At 61.6% G+C, this 22112-nt stretch overlaps 1 protein-coding gene across 2 annotated transcripts; it reads left to right on the forward strand.

Moving 5' to 3' along the window:
- The first annotated feature begins 1441 nt into the window (after positions 1-1441).
- On the forward strand, positions 1442-21520 carry Tert (telomerase reverse transcriptase). Of its 2 annotated transcripts, XM_077109408.1 has the most exons (16): positions 1442-1660; positions 1773-3069; positions 7034-7229; positions 8043-8223; positions 8758-8937; positions 9602-9760; positions 12082-12177; positions 12889-12974; positions 14724-14837; positions 15706-15777; positions 17054-17242; positions 19004-19130; positions 19588-19649; positions 20757-20881; positions 20977-21114; positions 21417-21520. In XM_077109408.1, exons 1-16 carry the CDS (start codon positions 1442-1444, stop codon positions 21518-21520), a joined length of 3345 nt encoding a protein of 1114 aa, XP_076965523.1. The 2 variants fall into 2 exon arrangements, with proteins under 2 accessions (XP_076965523.1, XP_076965524.1); XM_077109409.1 differs by lacking the exon at positions 17054-17242.
- The last annotated feature ends 592 nt before the right edge of the window (positions 21521-22112 follow it).

Consider the following 22112-nt stretch of genomic DNA (forward strand, 5'->3'; position numbering starts at 1 on the left):
TTCGCCTGCCATTGCAAGCTGACTTTCAAGACATGGCAGCGGTCAAGCCGGTGTACTTTTCTGCCTCAGGGTCTTCAATTTTTGTTCTTGGTAATGTTTGGGGCTCAAACCCAGGCTTCTTCCATGCTAGGCAAGGGTTCTATGCTGAGCTACATCCCCAGCCCTGTTTTATTCATATTTTGAAATTAATTATGTTTTCTATGCTGGTTTCCCTGGTGAACCAGAGTAATTTCGTTGTTGGGGAGAATTTCTCAAACAAATCCCAAATTCCCTGGTAGGAGAACTGAGCAATTCTCAAACAACCCTTAAAAGTATGTAAAGCCCCCAGTCTGGGATTTCTAGAGCACAACCTGTAATCCGGAGAGCAGAGGATAAATATGAAGAGCCTGCCCTCCAGGGAAGGCACAAGGCTGTTCAAATGTCACGAACACGAATAGAAGCCATCTCCCGGCCAGGTGTCTCGAGGAGAGAAAGGTTACATTTGTTAGCGTTTTGGCGTTTCCAAAGTCAGGTACAGCATGTCTCCACAAAGCCCCAGAGGCCCGCAGGTTTCCCCAATTCCCAGCGATTCAAACTTGACAGCCCCCAGCACTGGCAAGGCGACTCCCCTGAGCAAAGCGCGAGGGCAGCGGGACTTCTGGGCCGCAGTCGGGGCTTCTGGCTCTTTCTGGGCTGTCCCAGGCAAGAGCCAAGTCCCTTGGCCTGCGGCTCTAGCATCCTCCCGTGTGCATGGGATGGGTCCAGCGGCAGGGACCCAGGTGAGGGAGCTCGCCCCCTTCCCTTGGTAGTGGATGGTACCAAGGGACTGATTTGGGGTGCGTGCTTACAGTCAGGACCACAACAGAATCCTGAAAACCTGCAAAGAGGAATTCAGGCTGGAGTTAAGGAGGAGTCTAAGAGGAGGAACTGCCATCTGCCAGGAGCTCTGGCAAGCAACATGGGTGCCCCAGGACCAGCTGCGTCCTGGGTCCCTCTGAAACCCCTGAAGGGCCCTGTCTACACCCTTCAGCGAGATAGAGCGGCCAGTCCCCTTCGCTTGGGACACGCTGCCTGGCTCCTTCCGCACCCCTCCTGTCCGGACCCCAGGGCAGCCCATCTGGGGTCATGGCCCATCTGAGACAAATAGGAGCGCAGAAGCACCTGTACCTTGGCACCACACGTATCGCCTCTCCCACTGCTGGCCCTGTGCTACCCTTGCAGCCGCACTTGCGCCTGGGCAGGGTGCGGCGGTGGGCACACGCATGTGGGGCGCACAAGCAACAGACCACCGCGGGGCGCAGCGCGGGGGAAAGGCAAGGCTCCGCCCCTTCCTCTTTCAGCCCGCCTCCTCCGTGCGGACCCCGCCCCTTCCTCCGTGCGGGCCCGCCCCCGCCCGGTCTTTCCCAGCGGCGCGAGCGCACGGCTTCCCGCACGTGGGGGCCCGGCCAGAACCTCCTGGGCGATGCCGCTCGCACCCCGGTGCCGGGCGGTGCGCGCCTTGCTGCGCAGACACTACCGCGAGGTGCTGCCGCTGGCGGCCTTCGCGCGCCGCCTGGGGCCCGAGGGCCGGCGGCTCGTGCGGCGAGGAGACCCGGCCGCCTTCTGCGCTCTCGTGGCCCAGTGCCTGGTGTGTGTGCCCTGGGACGCGCAGCCGCCTCCCGCCGCCCCCTCCTTCCGCCAGGTGGGACGCCCTGGGGATCCGGGAGGGTGGGGACGGGGGAAGAGGCGGGACTCAGGGCAGCGCGACTCCGGGCACCTCCGTCCTCAGCGACTCAGGACCTTCTCCCCTGCAGGTGTCTTGCTTGAAGGAGTTGGTGGCCAGGGTCGTACAGAGGCTCTGCGAGCGCGGCGTGAGGAATGTGCTGGCCTTTGGCTTCGCGCTGCTGGACGGGGCCCGTGGCGGGCCACCTATGGCCTTCACGACCAGCGTTCGAAGCTATTTGCCCAATACCGTGACGGAGACTCTGCGCGGCAGCGGCGCGTGGGGGATGCTCCTCCATCGCCTGGGCGACGACGTGCTGGTCCATCTGCTGGCCCGCTGCGCTCTCTACCTGCTGGTGGCTCCCAATTGTGCCTACCAGGTGTGTGGGCCGCCTCTCTACGAACTCTCCGCTACCACCAAGGCCCAGCCCACAGTGCCCCGGACCCGCTGGCCCACAGGGCACGCAGGCCAGACAGGCCGCCGATCCACAGGCCCAGTCCAGAACAGCAGCAGACAGGAGGCCTGGGGATCCCTGGGCTGGCCAGCCCGAGGTGCAAAGCGGCACCTAGACAACGCAGGCAGAAGTCCACCTTTGGCCAAGAAGCCCAGGTGCAGCCTGGGCCTGGAGCAGGCCTGTGGGCCCACTCCTGGAAAACCCTGTGGGGAGACCCCCCGCCCAGCCGCAGTTGAAGCCACATCATTGGAAGCTAAGTCCAGAGCCCAGCACTCCTCCTGCCTAGGTTGCAAGCGGGAGACCAGTCTCCCATCCACACTGTGGCCACCACAGCCCCAACCACAGGTGGAGGTCAAGCGCTTCCTCTATTCCTATTCCAGGGGCAAGGAGCAGCTGCACCCCTCCTTCCCTCTCAGCTCCCTGCGGCCCAGCCTGAGTGGGGCCCAGAGGCTTGTGGAGACCATCTTTCTAGGACCAGTGCCCCAGCAGCTGGGTGTGCCTGGCAGGACACACCGCCTGTCCCCACGCTACGGGCAGATGCGACCCCTGTTCCGGGAACTGCTTGCCAACCATGCACAGTGCCCTTACCTTGCTCTTCTGAGGATGCACTGTCCACTTCAGGCTGCGGCCACCCAGGTGGCCCGTGCCTGTGCCTCAGGGAGGCCAGCTGAGGCTCCTGAGGGGTCTGCAGACCCGGGCCACCTGGTTGAGCTGCTCGACCAGCACAGCAGCCCCTGGCAGGTATATGCGTTCCTACGGGCCTGTCTCTGCAGGCTGGTCCCCGCCGGCCTCTGGGGCTCCAGGCACAACCAGCGCCGCTTCTTGAGGAACGTGAAGAGGTTCATCTCTCTGGGAAAGCACGCCAGGCTGTCACTGCGGGAGCTGACGTGGAAGATGAAGGTGCGGGACTGTGCTTGGCTGCGCAGGAGCCCAGGTGAGGAGGGGCTGCCCTCCCGGCCAGCACTGGCCAGCCCTGCAGCACGTGCAGTAGGGCTTAGGGGAGTGGCCCAGTTGAAGGCAGGGGCCCTGGTCCCCAAGCAGGTGACAGGTTTCTTGACCTGTGGCTGTCAGGGAGCTCCAGCTGATCTCTGCCTCTGAGTGCCCTCTCTCCAGTTTGCAGGGACCTAAGAGACCCCTGTCCACTTTCATTGGGGCACTGGGGATGGCACAGTGAACAGATAGGGCAGGTGTGCGTTGCAGTGGGTTCTGGCAGCAGGGGAGGGTCCCGGAGGTCATAGCTTTCTTGAGGCTGGCAGGTTGTGCTGAATCCTCTCTTGACCTCAGAGCTCGTCACTGAGAATGGTGCCTTACCTGACAGTAACTGGGATGGGAGAAGAGTGTCCAGGTCACCAGTGTGCAGGTGTGTAGGTTTTCTGTGTTTTTTTTCGAGGGTACCAGGGAGTGAACTCAGGGGCACTTGATTACTGAGCCACATCTCCGGCCCTATTTTGTATTTTATTTAGAGACAGGGTCTCACTGAGTTGCTTAGTGACTCGCCATTGCTGAGGCTGGCTTTGAATTTGTGATCCTCCTGCCTCAGCCTCCAGAGATACTGGATTACAGGCCTGTGCCACCACACCCAGCAGGTGTGTAGGTTTTTTCTTTTTCTTTTTTTTGTAGGTTTTTAAATATTTTTTTAGTTGTCAATAGACGTTCATTTTACTTATTCATATGTGAGCCTCACATGTGCTAGGCCAGCGCTCTCCCTCTGAGCCACAACCCCAGCCCAGGTGTGTAGTTGTAATGGTGTGTATGCTGGGGCAGGGCAGGGTGGGGGAGAGAGACCAGGAAGAAGACCTGAATAGCCTGCCAGGCCCTCACCCAAGCCCTCCTCTCTGCCCGTTGCTCAGGCCTCCATCACCTTTGTCCACCAGGCCTGCCTGTCCACTTCCCTGGCTGCCAGGCCCTGTGGACCCCTTGAACCCTCTGCCCTCATAGGCTGTGCTTTCTGCAGCCCTGAAGACCAGACTGCGGGGATGTCCGTATCCGCTGCCCATTATGGCTGGAGACCTGCCCAGAGGGTTCCCTGTGGCCTGCTGGGAGTGAGGCGCCTTGGCCCCCACTTGTCCAGATCTCTCCCAAGCCGCCCCTGCTCTGGCCCCTTGGATGGGGCCACCCTTGCTCCTTGTTCTGGGCATGTGCTGCATCTCGCCCAGGCCCAGCCCTGCCTGCCCTCGGTCTTCGGCCGGCTGCAGGGTCCCTTTCCCAGTTTTCCTCAGAACCTGGCTGGTCCTCTCTGTGGGGCTTTGTTTTGAGTTTGATTTCTCCCTGATGTTTAGGTCTTCCTCCTGCTTCTTTTAGGGGTCCTGTTAGTTTTCTAACTTCTTAGGGGGGTTCTTCACTGTGTTTCCCTCCGAGTACCGCCTTAGCTGTGCCTGTTTTTGATGTGTAGTCACTTAGGTGCAACCGTTTTGGGGGGTATTTTCTAACTTCTATGATTTCTTTGACCAGTGAGCTATTTAGGCATATTTTTTATTTTCCAAATGAATGGGGTCTGTTTTAATCAGCCTTTTCACTGCTGTGACCGGAACGATTTCAGAGGAGGAAAAGTTTATTTGGTGCTCACTGTCTCTGAGGTCTCAGTCCACAGACGGTCAGCTCCAAGGTGAGGCAGGACACATGGTGGAAGGGTGTGGAGGAGGAGCGCAGCTCAGGACATGGCACCAGGAAGCAGAGAGACTGAGCTGCGCTCATCAGGGACGCGCCCGGGGACCCACTCCTGCAGCCACGCTTGCCTGCGCAGTTACCTCCCAGTGTGTCCCTGTCGGGATCAACACTGAAGAGGCGACACCTCTCAACCTGATGTCTTCCCCCTGAACTTTCTGTGCTGTCCCACCCAGGAGCTTTTGGGGGACACCTCAGACCCCGACCCCAGGAGATCTGGAAGGGCCTTTCGTCACTTCCAGCTGATCTGTGTGACAGCTGTGGTCTGAGGTTGGTGTTCTGGCACCCAGAGAGCATGGGCGGTGAGCATGGTCATCTCTGTGCCCTGTGTGGTCTTGCTGCCTGCTGCCTGGGGCACGGCGGTCTGGCTCCAGTGTGGCTGTGCTGCGCCTCTTGCCCTGGAGTCTGCAGGCCGTGTGCGGGCGTGGTCTCTGGTGAGGGTGTCCTTGCAGGACAGTGACGTGAGGCGCTCTCGCCCTGCTGTCTCTTTCCCGTTCTCCGGCACGGCTGCGCTGGGCTGGCTTTTTTTTTTTTTAGTATTTTTTTAGTTATACATGGACACGATATCTTTATTCTGCTTTCTTGTTTTTACGTGGTGCTGAGGATCCAACCCAGGCCCCACCTGTGCGAGGCAAGCGCTCTACGCTGAGCCCCGACCCAGCCCCGGGCTGCCTTTTGTTCAGTGCTTTCCTGTCGGGTCCTTTCTCCTCCACTAGGTATCTTACTTTGGGGGCAGTGCTGGGGGTTGGACTCGGGGGCACTTGGCCAGGGAGCCACACCCTGCCTTTCTTAGGTGTTTTACTTGGAGAAGGGCCTGGCTGAGCTGCGGAGCGCCTTGCCGTTGCTGGCTGGCTTTGAGCTCGCCGTGGGCCTGGGTCTCCACTAGTCTTTATCTTCACCTTTTCAGATTCTAGTCGCTGGGTCCGTCTCTTCAGTAGCAGGGAGGTGGGTTTATTTCCCGTCCCTCCTGACAGTTGTCACTTAACTGGACAGCTGGACAGCCTGTTGTGTTTGTTGGTGAAAGAAACTGAGAAAGCGAGAGACCACGGCGGGGGGTGGGGGGGTGGTGGTGGTGAAGGACGGAGACCAGGCAGAGGTCTACCCGAGGGTTCGTTTGTCAGAGCTGACAGTAAACAGTAAAGTCCACCTCCCTGTAGGAGAGAGGCCCCGAGATGTCCAGGGCTCAGCTTTTGTGGGTAGGGCTTGGGGTGCGAGCTGTGGCGCTGTGGGACAGGCTGGGGGAGCTTCGTCAGAGCCAGGTGGGTGGGATCGCTTGGGATTGGCTGGGGTTAGGGTGCCCTGGTGGGTCACTGGTGTGGTGGGGGTGGGTACGAGGAAGCCCAGGAGAGCGGAACTTCCGAGGTGGCTCTTAACAGATAAGATGGCTGCCTGGATGGTAGATGAAGACCCTGGGGCTGGCTCCTGGGGACACTCGAGTGTGCTTTTCTGCCTTTCATTTTCTTTCGTGTGCGGTGGCCCTGGTTCCTCACCATCCTCGGGGCTGTTGGTGCCTTTCCTGGCGGTGTGGATCCTCAGGATGCAGAGTTTATCCCGACTCCCATCAGGAAGGGCCTCGGTGGGTTCAGCCTGACCCCCACCCGCCAAGTGCTCTGCCTGGGCTGCTTTGCCAGGGGCCCACTGCTCTCCTCCTCTTTGTCCCGTGCCATCTTGTCCCGGCCTGCCTTCTGGGTTCCTGCTGCTTCTCTGCAGTGCCTTTCCTGTCCACTGTTGGTGGTCAGCCCGGCTCTGTCTGGCCTCTGAAGATGCCTGTGGCTGCTTCTCACATGTGCAGAATAGAACGCAGAGTGGCCAGGGCGCCCTGGGCTCACTGTGTGTGTTGGAGCCTGGGGTCGGAGTCCCTTGGCTGGTGGTGGCTTGGCTGTGCAGCCTGCAAACCCACCTCAGGGTTCTGGATCTTGCTTCCCAGTGACGGGTTTGGAATCGTGTGGACCAGTGTGGGGACAGAGAGTGCACGCCTTCTCCGCTCTGCTCACACACAGAGGAGGAAGCTGCCTGAGCCACAGGTGTGGCTTTAAGCTCTCCAGCAGCCATGCTCAGGGAGCAGAGAGCACGTCTACCTGAGCCCAGTGTGTCCCCTTCAGCTGCTCTCAGTGCCATCCGTGGGCATCACGGGGATGGGTGCCATTCCTGGTGGGCTGTGGCTGCCACGTGGGTCTGGGGTGCAGCTGTGGGTTGTGGGGATGGGGTGGGGTTCAGCAGCCCTCTTGTTGCAGGTACCCACTGTGTGCCTGCAGCGGAGCACCGTCTGAGGGCAGAGATCCTGGCCAAGTTCTTGTTCTGGCTGGTGGACGCCTACGTGGTGGGTCTGCTGAGGTCCTTCTTCTATGTCACAGAGACCACGTTCCAGAAGAACAGGCTCCTCTTCTACCGCCAGAGCACCTGGCGCAGGCTGCAGAGCGTGGGGGTCAGGTACCGTCCGTGCTCTGTTTGTCGATGTCGGCACGAACCCAGGTGCTGATCCCAGCTTGTGTGAGGCACCTGCAGCTTGTCCACTCACAGAGTCCTGTGGTCTGGGTGGGGCCCCATTGTCCTGGCCCGTGGGGCCCTGGACTGCGCACCAGCTGCCTGGGTCCGACCATCATAGCAACCCTGCTGCGGAGAAGAGTGGTGGACAGGAGAGCATCAACAGACTGCTGCCTGTGGGTCGGACTCTCTAAGGCACACTGCTGCTCCCTGCCCGCCCCTTGGGAAGTGTCTGGGAGGGGCTCCTTGGGGGACCGCTGGCTGGCTTGGCCTCTGAGCACCTGGATTCTGTGCCGGCTGCATTTCCCATCCAGGTTCGCAGGGTTGTGGCAGGCAGAGGTGCCTATGCAGGGTGAGGGATGGGGGCTGCAGGGCCCCCGACTGGGTTGTTGGCTCTTCCAAGGCCACCATAGCGGTGGGCACTATTAGCACCCGCGTCAGGGCTGCTGAGCACGTCTTCACGCTCAGGCCCCATGGGGCCCTTGGCACCCATGCCCAGCCCGGGGTATCAGTAGGGAGCAGCAGCAGGCTGCAGAGATGCTTGGCCAGCTGGGGGCAGCGAGGTGGTGCTGGATGTTGGCTGTGTTTGGACATCTTGGGTTGACCGTGGGGCTGGGGTCAAGCATCTGCTCTTGAGGGGTCCATGGTCAGCATGGTCGCCATGGCCCTGCACAGCCCTGCAGCGTGAGCCGGGCGTCGAGTGTCCTGGCAGCGCACCTGCTGTGTGGGGTCCTGTGGCTCCAAGAGGCTCTGTCACAGGCAACTCCTGGAGCGCGTGCAGCTGCGGCAGCTGTCGGAAGCCGAGGTCAGGCAGCACCAGGGCGCCCGGCCCGCCCTGCCCACATCTAGACTCCGCTTCGTCCCTAAGCCCAACGGGCTGCGGCCCATCGTGAGCATGGACTGCGTCGTGGGTGCCAGAGCGCTCCGCAGGGAGAAGAAGGTAACCCTGCCTCGTGTCGCCTCGCCAAGCCCGTGGTCAGGGCGAGCTTAGACGAGGGCCCCAGTGTGTGGTGAGCCACAGTGGGCAGAGTGAGGTGGACAAGGGCCATCGTTCCCAGGTCTAGGAAGTCAGTGTGGGCGGAGGGGACACCGGCTCGAGGGCCTCTGGGCAGCTGCTCAGGGCTCGAGGGCCTCAGGCTCTCTGGGTGCCCGTGGAGTCCTCGCCGTGCTGTGCTTCCCGTGTGGGGAGCAGGAGGGACAGCAGGCCTCCCCACGGCTCCCGACCCTGTGCCTCCTGGCCTCCCCTCACTTTGTGGGTCAGGAACTGGTTTGGTCTGTGTGAGTGACGATGGTCTCAAGCCCGACCCCAGCTCTGGCGGCCCTCCAGTGCGTGGTGGCTCATGTGCCCTTGCCGTGGTAGGTGGGGTGGGCCAGGTGGCAGGATCAGGTGAGGCTGGCGATGAAGCCATGCCCCTGGGTCCTCACGGAGAGCTGGACCCTGTGCCTTCCCGACACCATGCCCTCTGTGTCCCAGGCCCAGCAGTTCGCTGTGCACATTAAGACCTTGTTCAGCGTGCTTAATTATGAGCGGGCCCAGCGACCTGGCCTCCTGGGGGCCTCTGTGCTGGGCATGGACGACATCTACAGGGTCTGGAGGGCCTTCGTGCTGCGTGTGCGGGCTCAGAACCCAGCGCCCCGGCTGTACTTTGTCAAGGTGGGCACCTGCCCCGCCCACCACACCCACTGTCGTTCAGATCCACCTGGGTGCTGGGGTCTGTGCAGAGCACTGACGCCTGGACACCCCGTCAGCCTGGCCCGTTGTTGGGAGTGGTGGCCTACCTCACCCCGACAACTGGGCCCTAGAGGTGTGTCCTCTGATTCTCTTGGGAGATGGGAACCTGAGTGCCTGTCTCCTGGGGACACCAGCTCGGGACAGAGTTTTGAGCCTGTGTGGGCTCCCTGGACTCAGCACCCCAAGTCCTGGGTCCCACTCTTAGGAGCATCCCACCACAGGTTGGTTCCTCTTCAGAGAAGGAGCTGAACCTGGCTCAGACCCCCGGGCTCGGTGCTGTGTTCATGAGTCCTGTGGCCCAAAGGGACGGGAGCAGGCTGGCTCCCTGGGGTCCTCAGTCTGGGGTCTTGGGGAATGCAGGCCTGGCCTCCCTGGGGTGGAGGGTCTTAGAGGACGCAGGCTGGCCTCCCTCCTGAAGCTAGCTGGGCCTCGACCAGAGTTGGGTGGTCATGGTGTGTCTCCAGCTTCCTGTGCCCACTCCCTGCAGGGGGCGCTGTGGGTGGTTTGGGCCCAGGCTCTGGGCAGGGCCTGCAGGGGCCCCTGGCCTGTGGGGCTGAGGCTCTGAGGGCTCACATGTATCCTGCAGGCAGATGTGACTGGGGCGTACGACACCATCCCCCAGGACCGACTCGTGGAGGTGATCGCCAGCATCATCAGGCCCCCAGAGAACACGTACTGCGTCCGCCGCTACGCCGTGGTGCAGAGAGCCGCCCACGGGCGTGTCCGCAAGTCTTTCAGGACACACGTAAGGCCACTGCGGGGTGTCCCTGCTGAGCCTGCTCGGCACCCAGGCCTGTTGGCACCGGCGTCTGGTGTGCTTGCTGTGCTGTGGGTGAGCTGGTGCAGTCCGTAGCCCGGTGTGTCTGCGGCCAGAGCGCGGGGGGCACCTGCCTCCCTCCCTGGGCACCGAGTGGGGCTTCCCTTGCCTGGAGCACCTCTGCCACTGCCCTCACGCTCACGGGTAGACTTGGTGATAGGCATCCAGGGTCCTTTCCTCCAGCCACTGGCGGGCCTGGACAGATCAGGGACTGGGCTTACAGAGGCGCACGCTGCTTCCCTTGCTTTGCCATTGAGACAAGACAGGCAAGTGTTGGCCAATCTTCCGTGCACACTCCTGGACCCCACGTGGGGGGACTTCCTTGTCACAGTGCCTGGGAGCCCAAGGCACCGCAGTGATGACCTGTCACGTGGGCTCTGTCAGAAAGTGGTTCTGGGCACCTGGCCTCCAGCTCCCAGCATGCCTGAGACTGGCCAAGCAAGCTGCGTGTCTTTGTGTGGGCAGCAGTCTGGGCACACGCTGCTTGGGGGCATCCCTTCTGCTGTGGGTGGGCGTCTGGGTGGCTTCTCGCTGGACTGTTGTGGGCAGCACTGCTGTGGATGCCCTGTGGTGCTTGGCTGGACAGAGCTTTCTGGGTGGGTGAGTTCCGGAAGAGAGATTGCTGGAGCATCGTCCAGTTGTACTGATGTTGCCATGAGTTTCCTGATGGCCACGTGCTGCTGCTGCAGGCGTGCAGAGCTGTTGTGAGGGTCACGTCCAGTGTGTCCTGGTGCCGGAACCTAGCTCCCTGTCTGGCCGGCTGGGGGGTCTTCTGCATGGGGCACCTGCCAGCCCTGCTCTGCTTCTGCTGTGGCTGGCCCTTGCTCTGCAGTGCATTCTGGGAGCCACTCCCCCAGGTGTGTGCATCCCATTGTCACCTCCAGGAGGATGTTGGCGGGTGGCTTTTAGTTCTCACAAAGTCCCCTTCGCGGCTGAGACTGTTCTGCAGAGAATGTGCCTACATTCTGGGCAGCTGCTGTTTCCGCCCTCTTCTGTACCCGGGTCTGGTGCCGCTGATTTTTGTGTGTGGTTGGGGCAGCCATTCTCAACTCTTCACTCTCATCACAGCATAAGAAAAGACGCGGAGGCACAGTCACCACAGCACCTAAGTGTTGGGCATCTCCCTCTGGCTCCACTGTTGCCCATCCCCCCTCATCCTGTCCCTCCTGTGGAGCAGGGCCTTCTGGGAGTGAGTGCAGTGGGCGCTGGCTCAGGCACTGGCTCGGGCGCTGGCTCGAACCCTGCAGGAGTGGCGCCCTCGCCTCCCGCCTTACCTGCTGGCCTTGCCAGCTCCGGTTCTGCCCCTTTGCAGAGAGCGTCTTTTGCTGGGTTGTTCCAGAGCGCTCCCTAGGCTGGCTGGCTTCTGCTTCCTGGGCGTGTGTGGACTTTGGCCGTGAGCCTGAGGCTGTGGCTGCCCTCCAGGAGCTCGGTGGCACCACATGTCCATTGGTTGTCATCTCTCCCCTAATTTTTTTGTTTGTTTTAAAGAGAGAATTTTTTTTTAATGTTGATTTTTATGTGGTGCCGAGGATTGAACCCAGTGCCCCGCGCATGCCAGCCGAGCGCGTTACCGCTTGAGCCACATCCCCAGCCCCTCTCTCTCCCCTTCTTGAGGATGACCTGTGGGTGCCTTAGCTGCTGTTGGATGGGGCAGCGTGAGGGTCTCCAGGTGTGCACCTCTCTAGGGTGCCCTGACTGCAGCCACTGCTGTGACCTCCTGGGGGCGCCGTGGTCCAAGGCCACGGCTCGCTTCCGACTCCTCCTGGCTGAGCATCCTGTGGGGCATCAGGAGCTCGGTGTTCCTGCCTGGGGACGTCCTGCCTAAGGACATGGGTCTTGGTGGCCACTGAGATGAGAAGCAAGAGGGTGTGCAGACAGGAGACGGAGCCATGCCCTCCTGCTCCTCTAGGCCCTTCCATGTGCTGTGGTCTCTCCACACCCCCATGGAGACGTCCGGTGCTTCTTGGGCCTTGGTGGTGGATGGTGGTCGGGGGTGGGGGGGTGGCCTGAGGCTGGCTGCAGTGTGGCCCCGCTATTTCTGCAGCTCCCGCCCTGCGCCTTCCCTCCCTCCCCACAAGACAGAAGCCTCGTGGTGGACACCCAGCTCTCTTGGTGTCAGGCCTGGTCCTGGGGCCTTGGCTTGGCACCATCCAGCGGCAGGAACGCTGGCCCCTCACGCCCCCCGTCCCAGGTCCCCCCCCCGGGACCTGCAGCCCTACATGCTCCCCTTACGTCCTCCCCTGTCGCAGGTCTCCACCCTCTCTGACCTGCAGCCCTACATGCGCCAGTTCGTGGAGCACCTGCAGGACAGGAGTGCGCTGAGGGACGCCGTCGTCATTGAGCAGGTCCCTGAGCCTGGTGGGCATCTGCATGGGCTTCCCAGCGCTGGGTGGGGCCACTCGGCTTGCCCTATGATGGGGATGAGGCCACAGCTACTATGCACAGCTGCGGAGTCCCCCTCTTTGCTGGCCATGCCAGGCCTGGGCCTCTGTCTCGGGCCCCGTGTCCTTTTCCCACCTGGCCAGGCTCCCCTGCTCTCAGTTGCTGTATCTGAGACTTAGCAGAAGTGTCTGCCCCCTCAGCTTTGACCTCAAGGCCGTAGGGAGAAGCCCCTTTCTTTGGAGGACAGTCAGGGTTTGACCTGTGACCCACCCACCTTGGCTTGACCCTTTGTGTTAGCCTGAGACCCCCAGGCCTCCAATAGTACAGGATTGGCTCGTGTAGTTCTTCGCTCTTTACAGAATCTTCTAGTGCTTCCTTAGTCTTAGGGGACAGTGGCACCCTCTCTGGGCCCTTGGGGGAGTTTCCTTGGCTCTCCAGGGAGTCATATGGGTCAGGTCCAGTGTCTCAGGGGCCAAAACAGGCAACACTCACTGTCCAGCAAAGTCTGCAGACACCAGCAGCCTTCGGCAGATTCTGTCCCAGCTGCAGATGGGCCCTGGCCCTGGCCCAGCCCAACTTCATGAAAAGCTGACCCCGCTAGGGAGCCCCGTTCCTGCCCCAGCCACACGTGCACTCTGGCGGCCATCGCCCGCTCCTGTCTGCTTGTTTTCCAGAGCTGCTCTCTGAATGAGACCAGCACCAACCTGTTTGACTGCTTCCTGAGGTTCGTACGCAGCAGTGTGGTGAGGATCGGCGGCAGGTGAGTGCAGCCGGCCGCCCACCCTGCGGTCTTCATGCCTCCAGCAGCTGCACCCTGGGGGTGTGTGGGTGGACCAGCCCGTTCAGATGGGCTCGGCTGTGCACTTGGGCCTGGGGTTCGTGAGCCCGTGTCTGGCGGGGGCAGAGCACCAAACCTCCGCTGCTTTTAGTGCCTCCAGCAGAGCTCCCTGGCCTCGTGCCTCCCATGGTGGAGGAGCAGACCGGCCTCTGCAGCTTGGAGCTCCTCTCTGGGGAGTGGGGGTTGAGGTACTTGGCTCCTCCTGGGGCCCTGAGCTGGTGGCAAGAGTAGGACTGGCCCCAGGCAGCCGTGGGAGAGCCAGGCACAGAAGTGGCAGGTAGAGCAGAATCCAGGGCACACATGGGTGGTCCACGGTCGGGCTGTGTTATTCCCACGCTGGGCACACGTTCTGGATGTTTTTAGTGAGGAGCACAGTAGTTATCACGTAAGGATCAGTGCTGCCACTTACCTTACTGTGAGTGCTTGCGGCATTGGTCACAAGGTGATTAGAAATGTAGAGTAGGGAGGGCTGGAGTTGGCTCAGTGGTAGAGCGTTTGCCTAGCATGCGTGAGGCACTGGGTTCAATCCCCAGCACCACATAAAAATAAAAAAAACAAAGGTATTGTGTCCATTTACAACTGAAAAAAAAGAAAGAAAGGTGGAGTATGCTTCTGAGGAAAGCACAAATTGCAAGTGTGTAGCATGCTGAATTGTTTTCTAATATATGTATATATTTCGGCTGTTGATGGACCTTTATCTTATTCGTTCATTTATATGTGGTACTGAGAATGGAACCCAGAGCCCCGCACGTGCTAGGAAGTGCTCTGCCACCGAGCCACAGCCCCAGCCCTGCATGCAACCTGGACAGGCTGTGGAGAGCTCTCCTGTGTCCTCACCACGCAGTACCCTTGGGAGGCCCACGGCTGGCCGAGCACTGGCCCTGGTCTGCAGCGCAGCCCCTGGAATCGGCCTGGTGCCTGTGCTCAGGTGGCCTGTCTAGCAGGAGCCACCTGCCGTTCCCCAGCAGTGGCCCAGGGCCACCCTGCTCACAGGCCTCCTCAAGGGTCTCCTGCCCTGCAACAGAACCATGCACCCTGCACCCTTGTTTGGCTGCACTCGTGAGAGAAGGCTGGCTGCGGCCACCACATGGAGTGCGGTGTGTGTCCAGGGTGGACACACTGTTCTGGGAGAGGGGTCCCAGATGAGCAGTCCCTTTGGTTCAAGTGTCAGGCAGAAGCTCGGTAATAGAGTGCTTGCTTAGCATGGGCAGGCCCTGGGCTCAGTCCCTGGCACCCAAGAAGTAACCCCTGCGGAACGCTCTCAGCTGTGGCTGCCTGAACATAGTTCTTAAAGTTAACAAAAGTCACAGTGAATCGGAGGGCACAGCCACTGCCATCCCAGTCCACAGTGAAAGATGGGAACCGCTGCGTGAGGCATAGGACCTCGCAAACTGGCACTTCACAGGGTGTGCAGGCCAAGGGGCCAGCACCATGGTGCGGGTGGGGCATGTGGGTGTGGTACATGTAAGTCTGTGTGCCATGTGCCTGTGTGTGTCCACGTGTGCAGCGTGTGTGTAGCCATGTTCCTGTGTGCACGTGTGTAGGCATGTCTGCGTGTGGTTTATCTGTGCACGTGTGTGTCACGTCTGCGTGCACATGTGGCATGTGTGTGTGCTGGATACGAGCAAGAAGCCTGCCTTGGCCCATCTGCCTCCTCCCTGCGTCCCCCAGGTGCTACGTGCAATGCCGGGGGATCCCCCAGGGCTCCGTGCTGTCCACCCTGCTCTGCAGCCTGTGCTACGGGGACATGGAGAACAAGCTGTTTGCCGGGGTGCAGCAGGACGGGTATGGCTCTCCTCCGAGCACAGGCCTCTCTTCTCACTTGGTACTCACTGGACCTCAGGGTCGCCTGGTCTTAGAGAACCAGACAGGCCCTGCCCTGTGCTTCACGTGAAGTCACCAAGGAGGATGCACACAGCCTAGAGAGCTGGCGAGTCCAGTCTGTGATGGGTGACAGGTGCTCAGTGTGCCTCACAGCAGCTCAGCAAGGGGCAGTCGGGCCCCAGGACCCTCCCGTCCATTGGTGGTCCCCAGGGCCTTGGGGCTGGGGCTGGCAGAGCCAGGGAGCTCATTCCCCAAGCCCTTTCCGTCTGGGTGGCAGCGCCCTTGGACCGTGGCTGTATCCATCTTTGCCTAGCAGCACTGGGGACTGGTCCAGAGACATTGGTGTAGCACTCCTGAGTGTTGGGGTGTCCCAGGCAAGTCGACCCCCAGGGCTCTGGTCGACAGGTGGCTCCAGGAAAGCAGCAGCATCTGCTGGGAGGCGTGGGGAGGTGGCAGGGGCCTCACCTGCGCTCTCTGCAGCTCACGGCCAGGGTCACGTCTCCAGGTGTTTAGAACACAGATCTGAATGTCGATCCCGCTGACTGCACACTGCTGGGCCTCCACCGAGGCCTGGGGGACCCTGAGCTGGGGCTCACAGCTCTCCCTGGTGGCTGAGAACTGCCGTCCAGGCACAGGGCCCACCAGGCTCGTCCCTGTCCAGCGTGGATCCCATAGACCTGGGCTGTGGCGTGTGCCTGCTCCAGCAGGTCATCGCAGAGGCCGCTTGTTAGGAGGAAGCTGCTTCTCGTCCGTGTGGATGCACGTTTAAAACGGTTGCTACGACTCCCTGGGGCGTGTGGGTCAGGCCCTGCGTGTCCCTTGGTTTCAGGGTGCTTCTGCGGCTGGTGGACGACTTCCTGCTGGTCACGCCTCACCTGGCCCAGGCCAGGGCCTTCCTCAGGTGAGTCCTCACGTGGTCTCACTGGCTGACGCGATTCGTTTGATCCACGAGGGGTTTGTGTGCCTGGAGCCTGGGTTATCCCGGGGCCTGGTGACGTCCCACTGACACCGCTGACCGGTGCCTGGCTGTGTAGCCAAGCCAGGAATGCGGGCAGGCACCAAGAGCTTGGCTCCCGGGCGGCGCCGAGCCTCATGAGTCGCGCCCACAGCAAGCGTGATGGTACTCAAAGCCTCAGATGCAACAGGAGGTGGCACCTGGCACGCCCAGAGCCACCTGCAGGGGACTGCCACCTCCCGAGTGTGCCGTGAGCCCAGGCTGCATTCCAGCCCTGAGTGGGAGGCCCTGGGCTTACATCTGTGAGTCGTCCTTCCTGACCAGACGGCAAGGAAGAGGCCAGAGTGTGGACTTAGTGCAGTGGCCATCTGAGGCCAGCGCCCAGGGCTTGGGGAACGGTCTTTTCCTCTGACACGTCCCTGGTTACACGTGAATGGGCACAGTGTGCCATTTCAGTTTGTTTTTGTGGGCAGACCAGGGCCATTGGCACATCCCAGGGTTGGCCTTGAAGCTGAGTCTCGTGGCCCCTGTCAGAATCGGGCTGCCACAGTGAGTCCCCACGGTGCCTCGTCGGCTGCTTGTCTCGGGGCCCAGGAAGGGGGCTTGAGTGAGGAGTTGGACCCCTGGGGAGGCTTGCGGGAGGCAGGGGCTGCCGCTGGGCTGCGGTGGGCACACACTGCACGCCGTCCAGTCCTGAGTTGGCCCTCAGCGCTGCCAGGGCTTGCGCTGTCCAGCAGTGTCCTTGAGCCAAAGGGCCCCAGATGTCCAGTTCACTAAGTTAGGTGAGAGGACCCTGTAGGTTCACAGCACTCAGGAGCCATACAAGCAGTGGCCACCAGGGGCAGAGGGGACACTGTTTCCCTTGTGTGGTCTGGGAGGATGGCTCTGCCCCAGGGCCCTGGTCAGGGAGGGAAACCTGGGTGGACAGCAGGTCCTACTGGGAGACGGGATTGCAGGGTGGGCTCCCCCTCCCAGGACAGGCCACTCAGTAGGGGGAGGCTCCATGGTAGATGAGGCCTGGCCCTGTGGGTGTGTGAGATGAGCCCTGGCATCCTGTTCTGAGCCAGTTCAGGCACAGACACTGGCCTGTCTCGCCCAGGACACAGGACTGGAGCTGGAGGGTGGGGACACCTTGGACCAGGCTGGCTCTCGCCGGCCCCAGGACACCTGGGGTTCAGGGAGCAGCAGCCCCATCCTGTGGCTAACACTGCCTCTGGCTCAGGGCCCTGGTCCAGGGCGTCCCCGAGTATGGCTGCAAGATAAACCTGCAGAAGACGGTGGTGAACTTCCCCGTGGAGAGCGAGGCCTCCAACAGCGCTGCCCCGCTGCAGCTGCCCGCTCACTGCCTGTTCCCCTGGTGCGGCCTGCTGCTGGACTCGCAGACCCTGGAGGTGTTCTGTGACTACTCCAGGTGAGTGTCCCTGGCAGGTGAGGAGTCAGCCCGTCAGAGCAGGCGGCACTGAGGGCCGGTCCAGTCCTGTTGGCAGGACAGGTATCTGGGGACCAAGATGTTAGAAGCTGGTGCCCTTCAACCCAGGGGTGGACAGAGGTGCATCTTCCCGTGGGTGCACAAGCACTGGGCACAGGAGCTGTTTACTGGGCTGGTTTGGCAGAAGGACACTGTAGATCCAGGGCACCAGTGTCTCCCCAGCCTGAGCCAGCCTGCAAGTCCTGGCTGCACCCGAGTGTCTAGGGGGACCCAAGCTTCAGCCCACCCATGGCCTTCTGGTTGCCAGGAGTTCCAGGTGACTGGCTCGGTCAGCAGGGCTCTGGCCTGGTGGGTGTCTGGAGACATGGGTGCCGTCTCACCAGAGCTCACAGTGCAGCCTCGGGCCCACACGGTCGCCATGGACTCAGGACAGACTGGGACAGACATCTGGGCCATCTCTTAGGAGTAAAGATGTAGAAATCCCAAGGTGGCAGTGGAGGGCGGTGCAACTGTTCCAGCCCTGGCGACTCTGACCACCCTGGGCCTGACCACCCTGGGCCTCGCGGTCCAGAGCCAAGCTCCGTCTTCAGTAGAGCTCTTTGGTGAGATGGTGGTTTTCTGTTTCTGGAGAACTGACTGGAGGGAGAGAGGGACTTCCACCTTCACCTTGCACCAGACTCTGCAAGATGCAGGTAGAGGGTGTCCAGCATGAGAAGCATGGACGCAGGAGTGAGCTGACCCCAAGGGAGCACAGCAGGGCGTCCCCAGGGAAGCCGAGAGCGCAGCGCCCTCACGTCCTCCCTGACCAGCCTCTGCCTGTGCTGCCGTCCCTTGCTCACTTGGCCCACGAGGAAGGGTGACGCGGCACACCCTTGGTCACCACCTGGCTCCCAGCCCTCGCTCTGCCCAGTCCTCACGGCCACATGCCAGCCCTGGGGCGAACTGGAAGAGGCCGTGTTGGGAGCAGCTGGGAGGTTGGGACGTTTTCCCATCCGCCTGCAAGTCTGGGCGGAGGAAATGGCCAGAGACTCAGGTGGCCTCTCTCGGCCGTTTCTGAATGCTGAGGTGCCATGCCTTGCCAGGACAGGTCACCCTTCAACCTGTCAATGGCTTGGGAGGGACTGTGGGCCCCAGAAAGAAGCCCCGTTCTGCCACTGGCCTTGGGCGACACCTGGTGATGTGGAAGACCGCGTCCAGCATCAGAGTCCAGAAGCCGGAGTCAGCAGGCACGTCCTGGCGTGCTAACTGTGTGCCACGCAGAGACAGCCAGGGGCAGGAGGGCACTCTTCCTGTGTCCTGCGCACATCCCATCCTGGGGCTGTGCCTGGCAAGGGTCAGTCGGACACCACTGGCAGACGCTGTCACCGGGCTGCCAGCCTCTGCCGGGGCTTCAGGCAGAGGGCCGTGCTCCACAGCGGGGCTGCGCAGGGGAGGCTGCCGGTGAGCTCTGTCGGTCGTGTTGCTGACGAGTGGACGTCTGGGGTGATCCCAGGCTGGGGTACAGTCATGCTGTCGGCCAGGTCCTGGCAGGGGCAGGCGTGCGGGGCCTGGTTCGAGTGGCATGAGCCGTGAGCCAGCCGGTTCTCAGGGCATGCTGTGTGCTCTGTGCCCAGCCCATCTGGGTCCTCGTGCCGGGCAGCTGTGCCTCAGGCGAGATGTGGCAGGGCTGGGGGAGGAGGCACAGGGCTCTGGGTCACAGCAGCTGTTGGGGGAACACACACCTGACACCCCTGTATGTCACAGCTATGCTCAGACCTCGGTCAGGGCCAGTCTCACCTTCCATCGCGGCTCCAAGGTGGGGCGGAACCTGCGTCGCAAGCTCTTGGCTGTCTTGCGACTCAAGTGCCACGGCCTCTTTCTGGACCTGCAGGTGAGCGGGGCACGTGCCCAGAGCCCCAGCACCAGGCCTTTACAGGTGGCCAGTCCTGTAGTTATGTGTGTGCAAGTGTGTACGTGCATGTATGAGTGCACGTCTGTGCAAGTGTGTGCATGTGAATACACGTCTGCATTTCTCCTTATGTGTACATGTGTACCCAGGTGTGTATGTGACTGCACACGAGCATGTGAGGAGCACGTGTGTGTGTGTGTGTGTGTGAGAGCAGCATGTGTACAAGTGTGCATGTCAAGTGCTGCATGTCCCGCCAGGTGCTCCTGCCCCTGCTTGTCCCTTCACAGTGACCCTGGGAGGGCCTGGCTGGACTTAACTGGGGGGGGGGGGGGGCTTCTCGCCCCAGTGTCCGCCGCCTTACTCTGTCTGACTGATGGGGATGGAGTAGAGGGTTGCCGTCCAGGGCCCTTGCTGACTATCCTGCTGTCCGGGACTCCAGGTGAACAGCCTCCAGACGGTGTGCGTGAACATTTACAAGATCTTCCTGCTGCAGGCCTACAGGTGGGTCAGGGGTCCACACTGCCACCAGCTAAGGCGCAGGGCTAGCAGTGCCCACTCAGTGCTTGTCTTGCAGGGGCAGCAGGGGCTCTGGGAACCCAGGGGGTAAGTGGATCTGCAGCAGGAGCCACCCAGCACGGCCTCACCTTCTCTCCAGTCATGGACATACTTCTGCCATTGCTGGACATTTGCAGGCCCACACAGCCTGGCGTCCACTGAGCTGGGCAGGAGAGTGTTGGTGGAAGGTACCCAGCATGCAAAGGCCTCAGACAGTGTGGATTTGGGGACCCAGGGGCAGAGCGCTGAGCTTGCAGCCAATGAGCATTGCCAGCCTGTACCCCAGAAGGGTGTGGCAGAGAGGACCCCGACTTGTGCTCAGGCCTCCAGAGCTTCTGGAACCTCCCTGCCTGTGGCTGCTCCTGAGAGCTGAGGATGGGTGGGTGGTGATGTCACCTAAGCTCAGTCCTTGTCCCCAGTGCCAATTTAGTAACGAGGACAGAGTTTTGAGAAAAAGTCGTGTTGCTTTGCTGGCCAAGGAGATCGGGCCCCCTGTTCAGAGGCTGCTCTGCCCCGTTAGGGAACAGGGTTTTAGAGGTGACTCCGGGGGGGGTGTCAAACTGGGCTTGCTAATTTGGGAGATTTCTTGGATATTCTGGGCCATCCCCAAAGTCTGATGTTGTGGTGGATGTGTGCCCGAGGACTGTAGCTCAGGTGACTGGATACCTGTGCCTGTGTGGGGAGGAAGGGTCACTATGTCCCTGAGCCTAGGGAGAGGAGAGGAAGATACAGGCTCAGCTCAGAGAGCAAGGGCTGCCTTCAGAGCCTGGAGGGGACAGTGGCGTCCAGTCCCGGGAATGGTTGCTGGGCCTTGAAGTGGACAGCGTCTCCACCATGGGTGGGGCCTCACTCCTTGACCCTGACACCAAGTCATTTGTTGCCTGGCCAAGCACAGCAGGCACCCAGCAAGGGACTGTGACAACTCAAGCAGGAAAACTTGGGCCCAGGTGGCCACGCTGAAGTGTTCATCCCACTCGTGCACAGATGGGCGTTCACACCAGCTGCACACGGTGTGCATGCCGGTGACCCCCCAGGCCTGCCCTCCTTCCCCAGGTTCCACGCGTGTGTGCTCCAGCTCCCGTTCAGCCAGCAGGTTCGGAAGAACCCCCGGTTCTTCCTGCGCATCGTCTCTGACACGGCTTCCTGCTGCTACTCCATCCTGAGAGCCAGGAACTCAGGTGCAGGGCTGGGACCGCGCGCCTGGGCTGGGCTGCCCGAGGGGGGTGTGGGCTGGGGCTCCACCGCAGCTGTCAGCCTCCCCTTGCTCCCCCAGGGGCGTCGCTGGGGGCCAGGGGCGCTGCCGGCCCGTTTCCCTTCGAAGCAGCACAGTGGCTCTGCCACCAAGCCTTCCTGGTCAAGCTGGCTTGTCACTGTGCCACCTACAAGTGTCTCCTGGGGCCGCTCAGAACAGGTAGGTGTGGGAGGAGTGAGCCCTGTCCTCAGAGACCACTGCCCTCCCTGCTCCCGGGCCTCAGTGAGGTCCTCAGCTTATGGTCGCAAACGACCCCCTCCTGCCCTGGCTCTGCTCCCTGGTCAGCCGCTCTGGGCCTTTTGTCTGGCCCAAGACGTAGGGCCGCTGACCTTTGGTTGAGGCTCCTGCCCTGGTGCTGGGCAGGGCTCAGCTTAGATGTGCCTCCTGTCCTAGGGCTGGGCTGGAGGACACTCTGACCTCTTCTGGACGGGGTCTGAGTTCTGTCCCTCTTTTTTCTGCAGCCCAAACACAGCTGTGTCAGAAGCTCCCTGAGGCCACCTTGGCGGCCCTCAAGGCCGCAGCTGACCCAGCCCTGACCACAGACTTCAAGACCGTCCTGGACTGACCTGCCTCCTCACTGCCTGGGCAGTGGGCTCCGGCAGCCCACACCTGGACCTGTGTCACTGGAGGGGCCAGCCCACCTGAGGCTGCAGTTCTCCGGGGAGCCCTGTGTCCATGTGGCAGGTGGGCTGTGACCCTGGGCCTGCTTTCTGTGGACGGTCAGCCCCTCCTTGGTGTGCTCTAGGAAGCAGAGCCCACCCACTGCAACCCTCTGATGACTTGGGGCTCCTTTGGCCTCTGACCTCCCAGAGGCGGCAGGTGGGGCCCAGTGTGGGCAGTAGGATGTCCAGGTGATTGAGCAGAGCTTCCCTGGCCCGCTGTGCTGGGAGCCTGGGGCTGTCCTGGGGCCCTGGTGCTCCTGCTCCTTGCTGGCCACACCCATCCTGGAGCATCTCCATCACCCTGGCCACAGCCAAGGTCCACTCCTGATGAGCTTCCCCTGAGTGCCTCACCACCCTGCCCACACCTCTCTTGTCCCCTGGGGCCTGAGTGTCTGGCACAACCCGCACGCCCTGGCTGGAGTGGAGACTCAGGGGACAAGGTGCCCTGCCCAGCCAGACTGTTCCTGGGTGGGGTCCCCACAGGTGTGCCCACGC

The sequence above is a fragment of the Callospermophilus lateralis genome, chromosome 5 (assembly GCF_048772815.1).
Source record: "Callospermophilus lateralis isolate mCalLat2 chromosome 5, mCalLat2.hap1, whole genome shotgun sequence".
NCBI classification, from domain to species: domain Eukaryota; kingdom Metazoa; phylum Chordata; class Mammalia; order Rodentia; family Sciuridae; genus Callospermophilus; species Callospermophilus lateralis.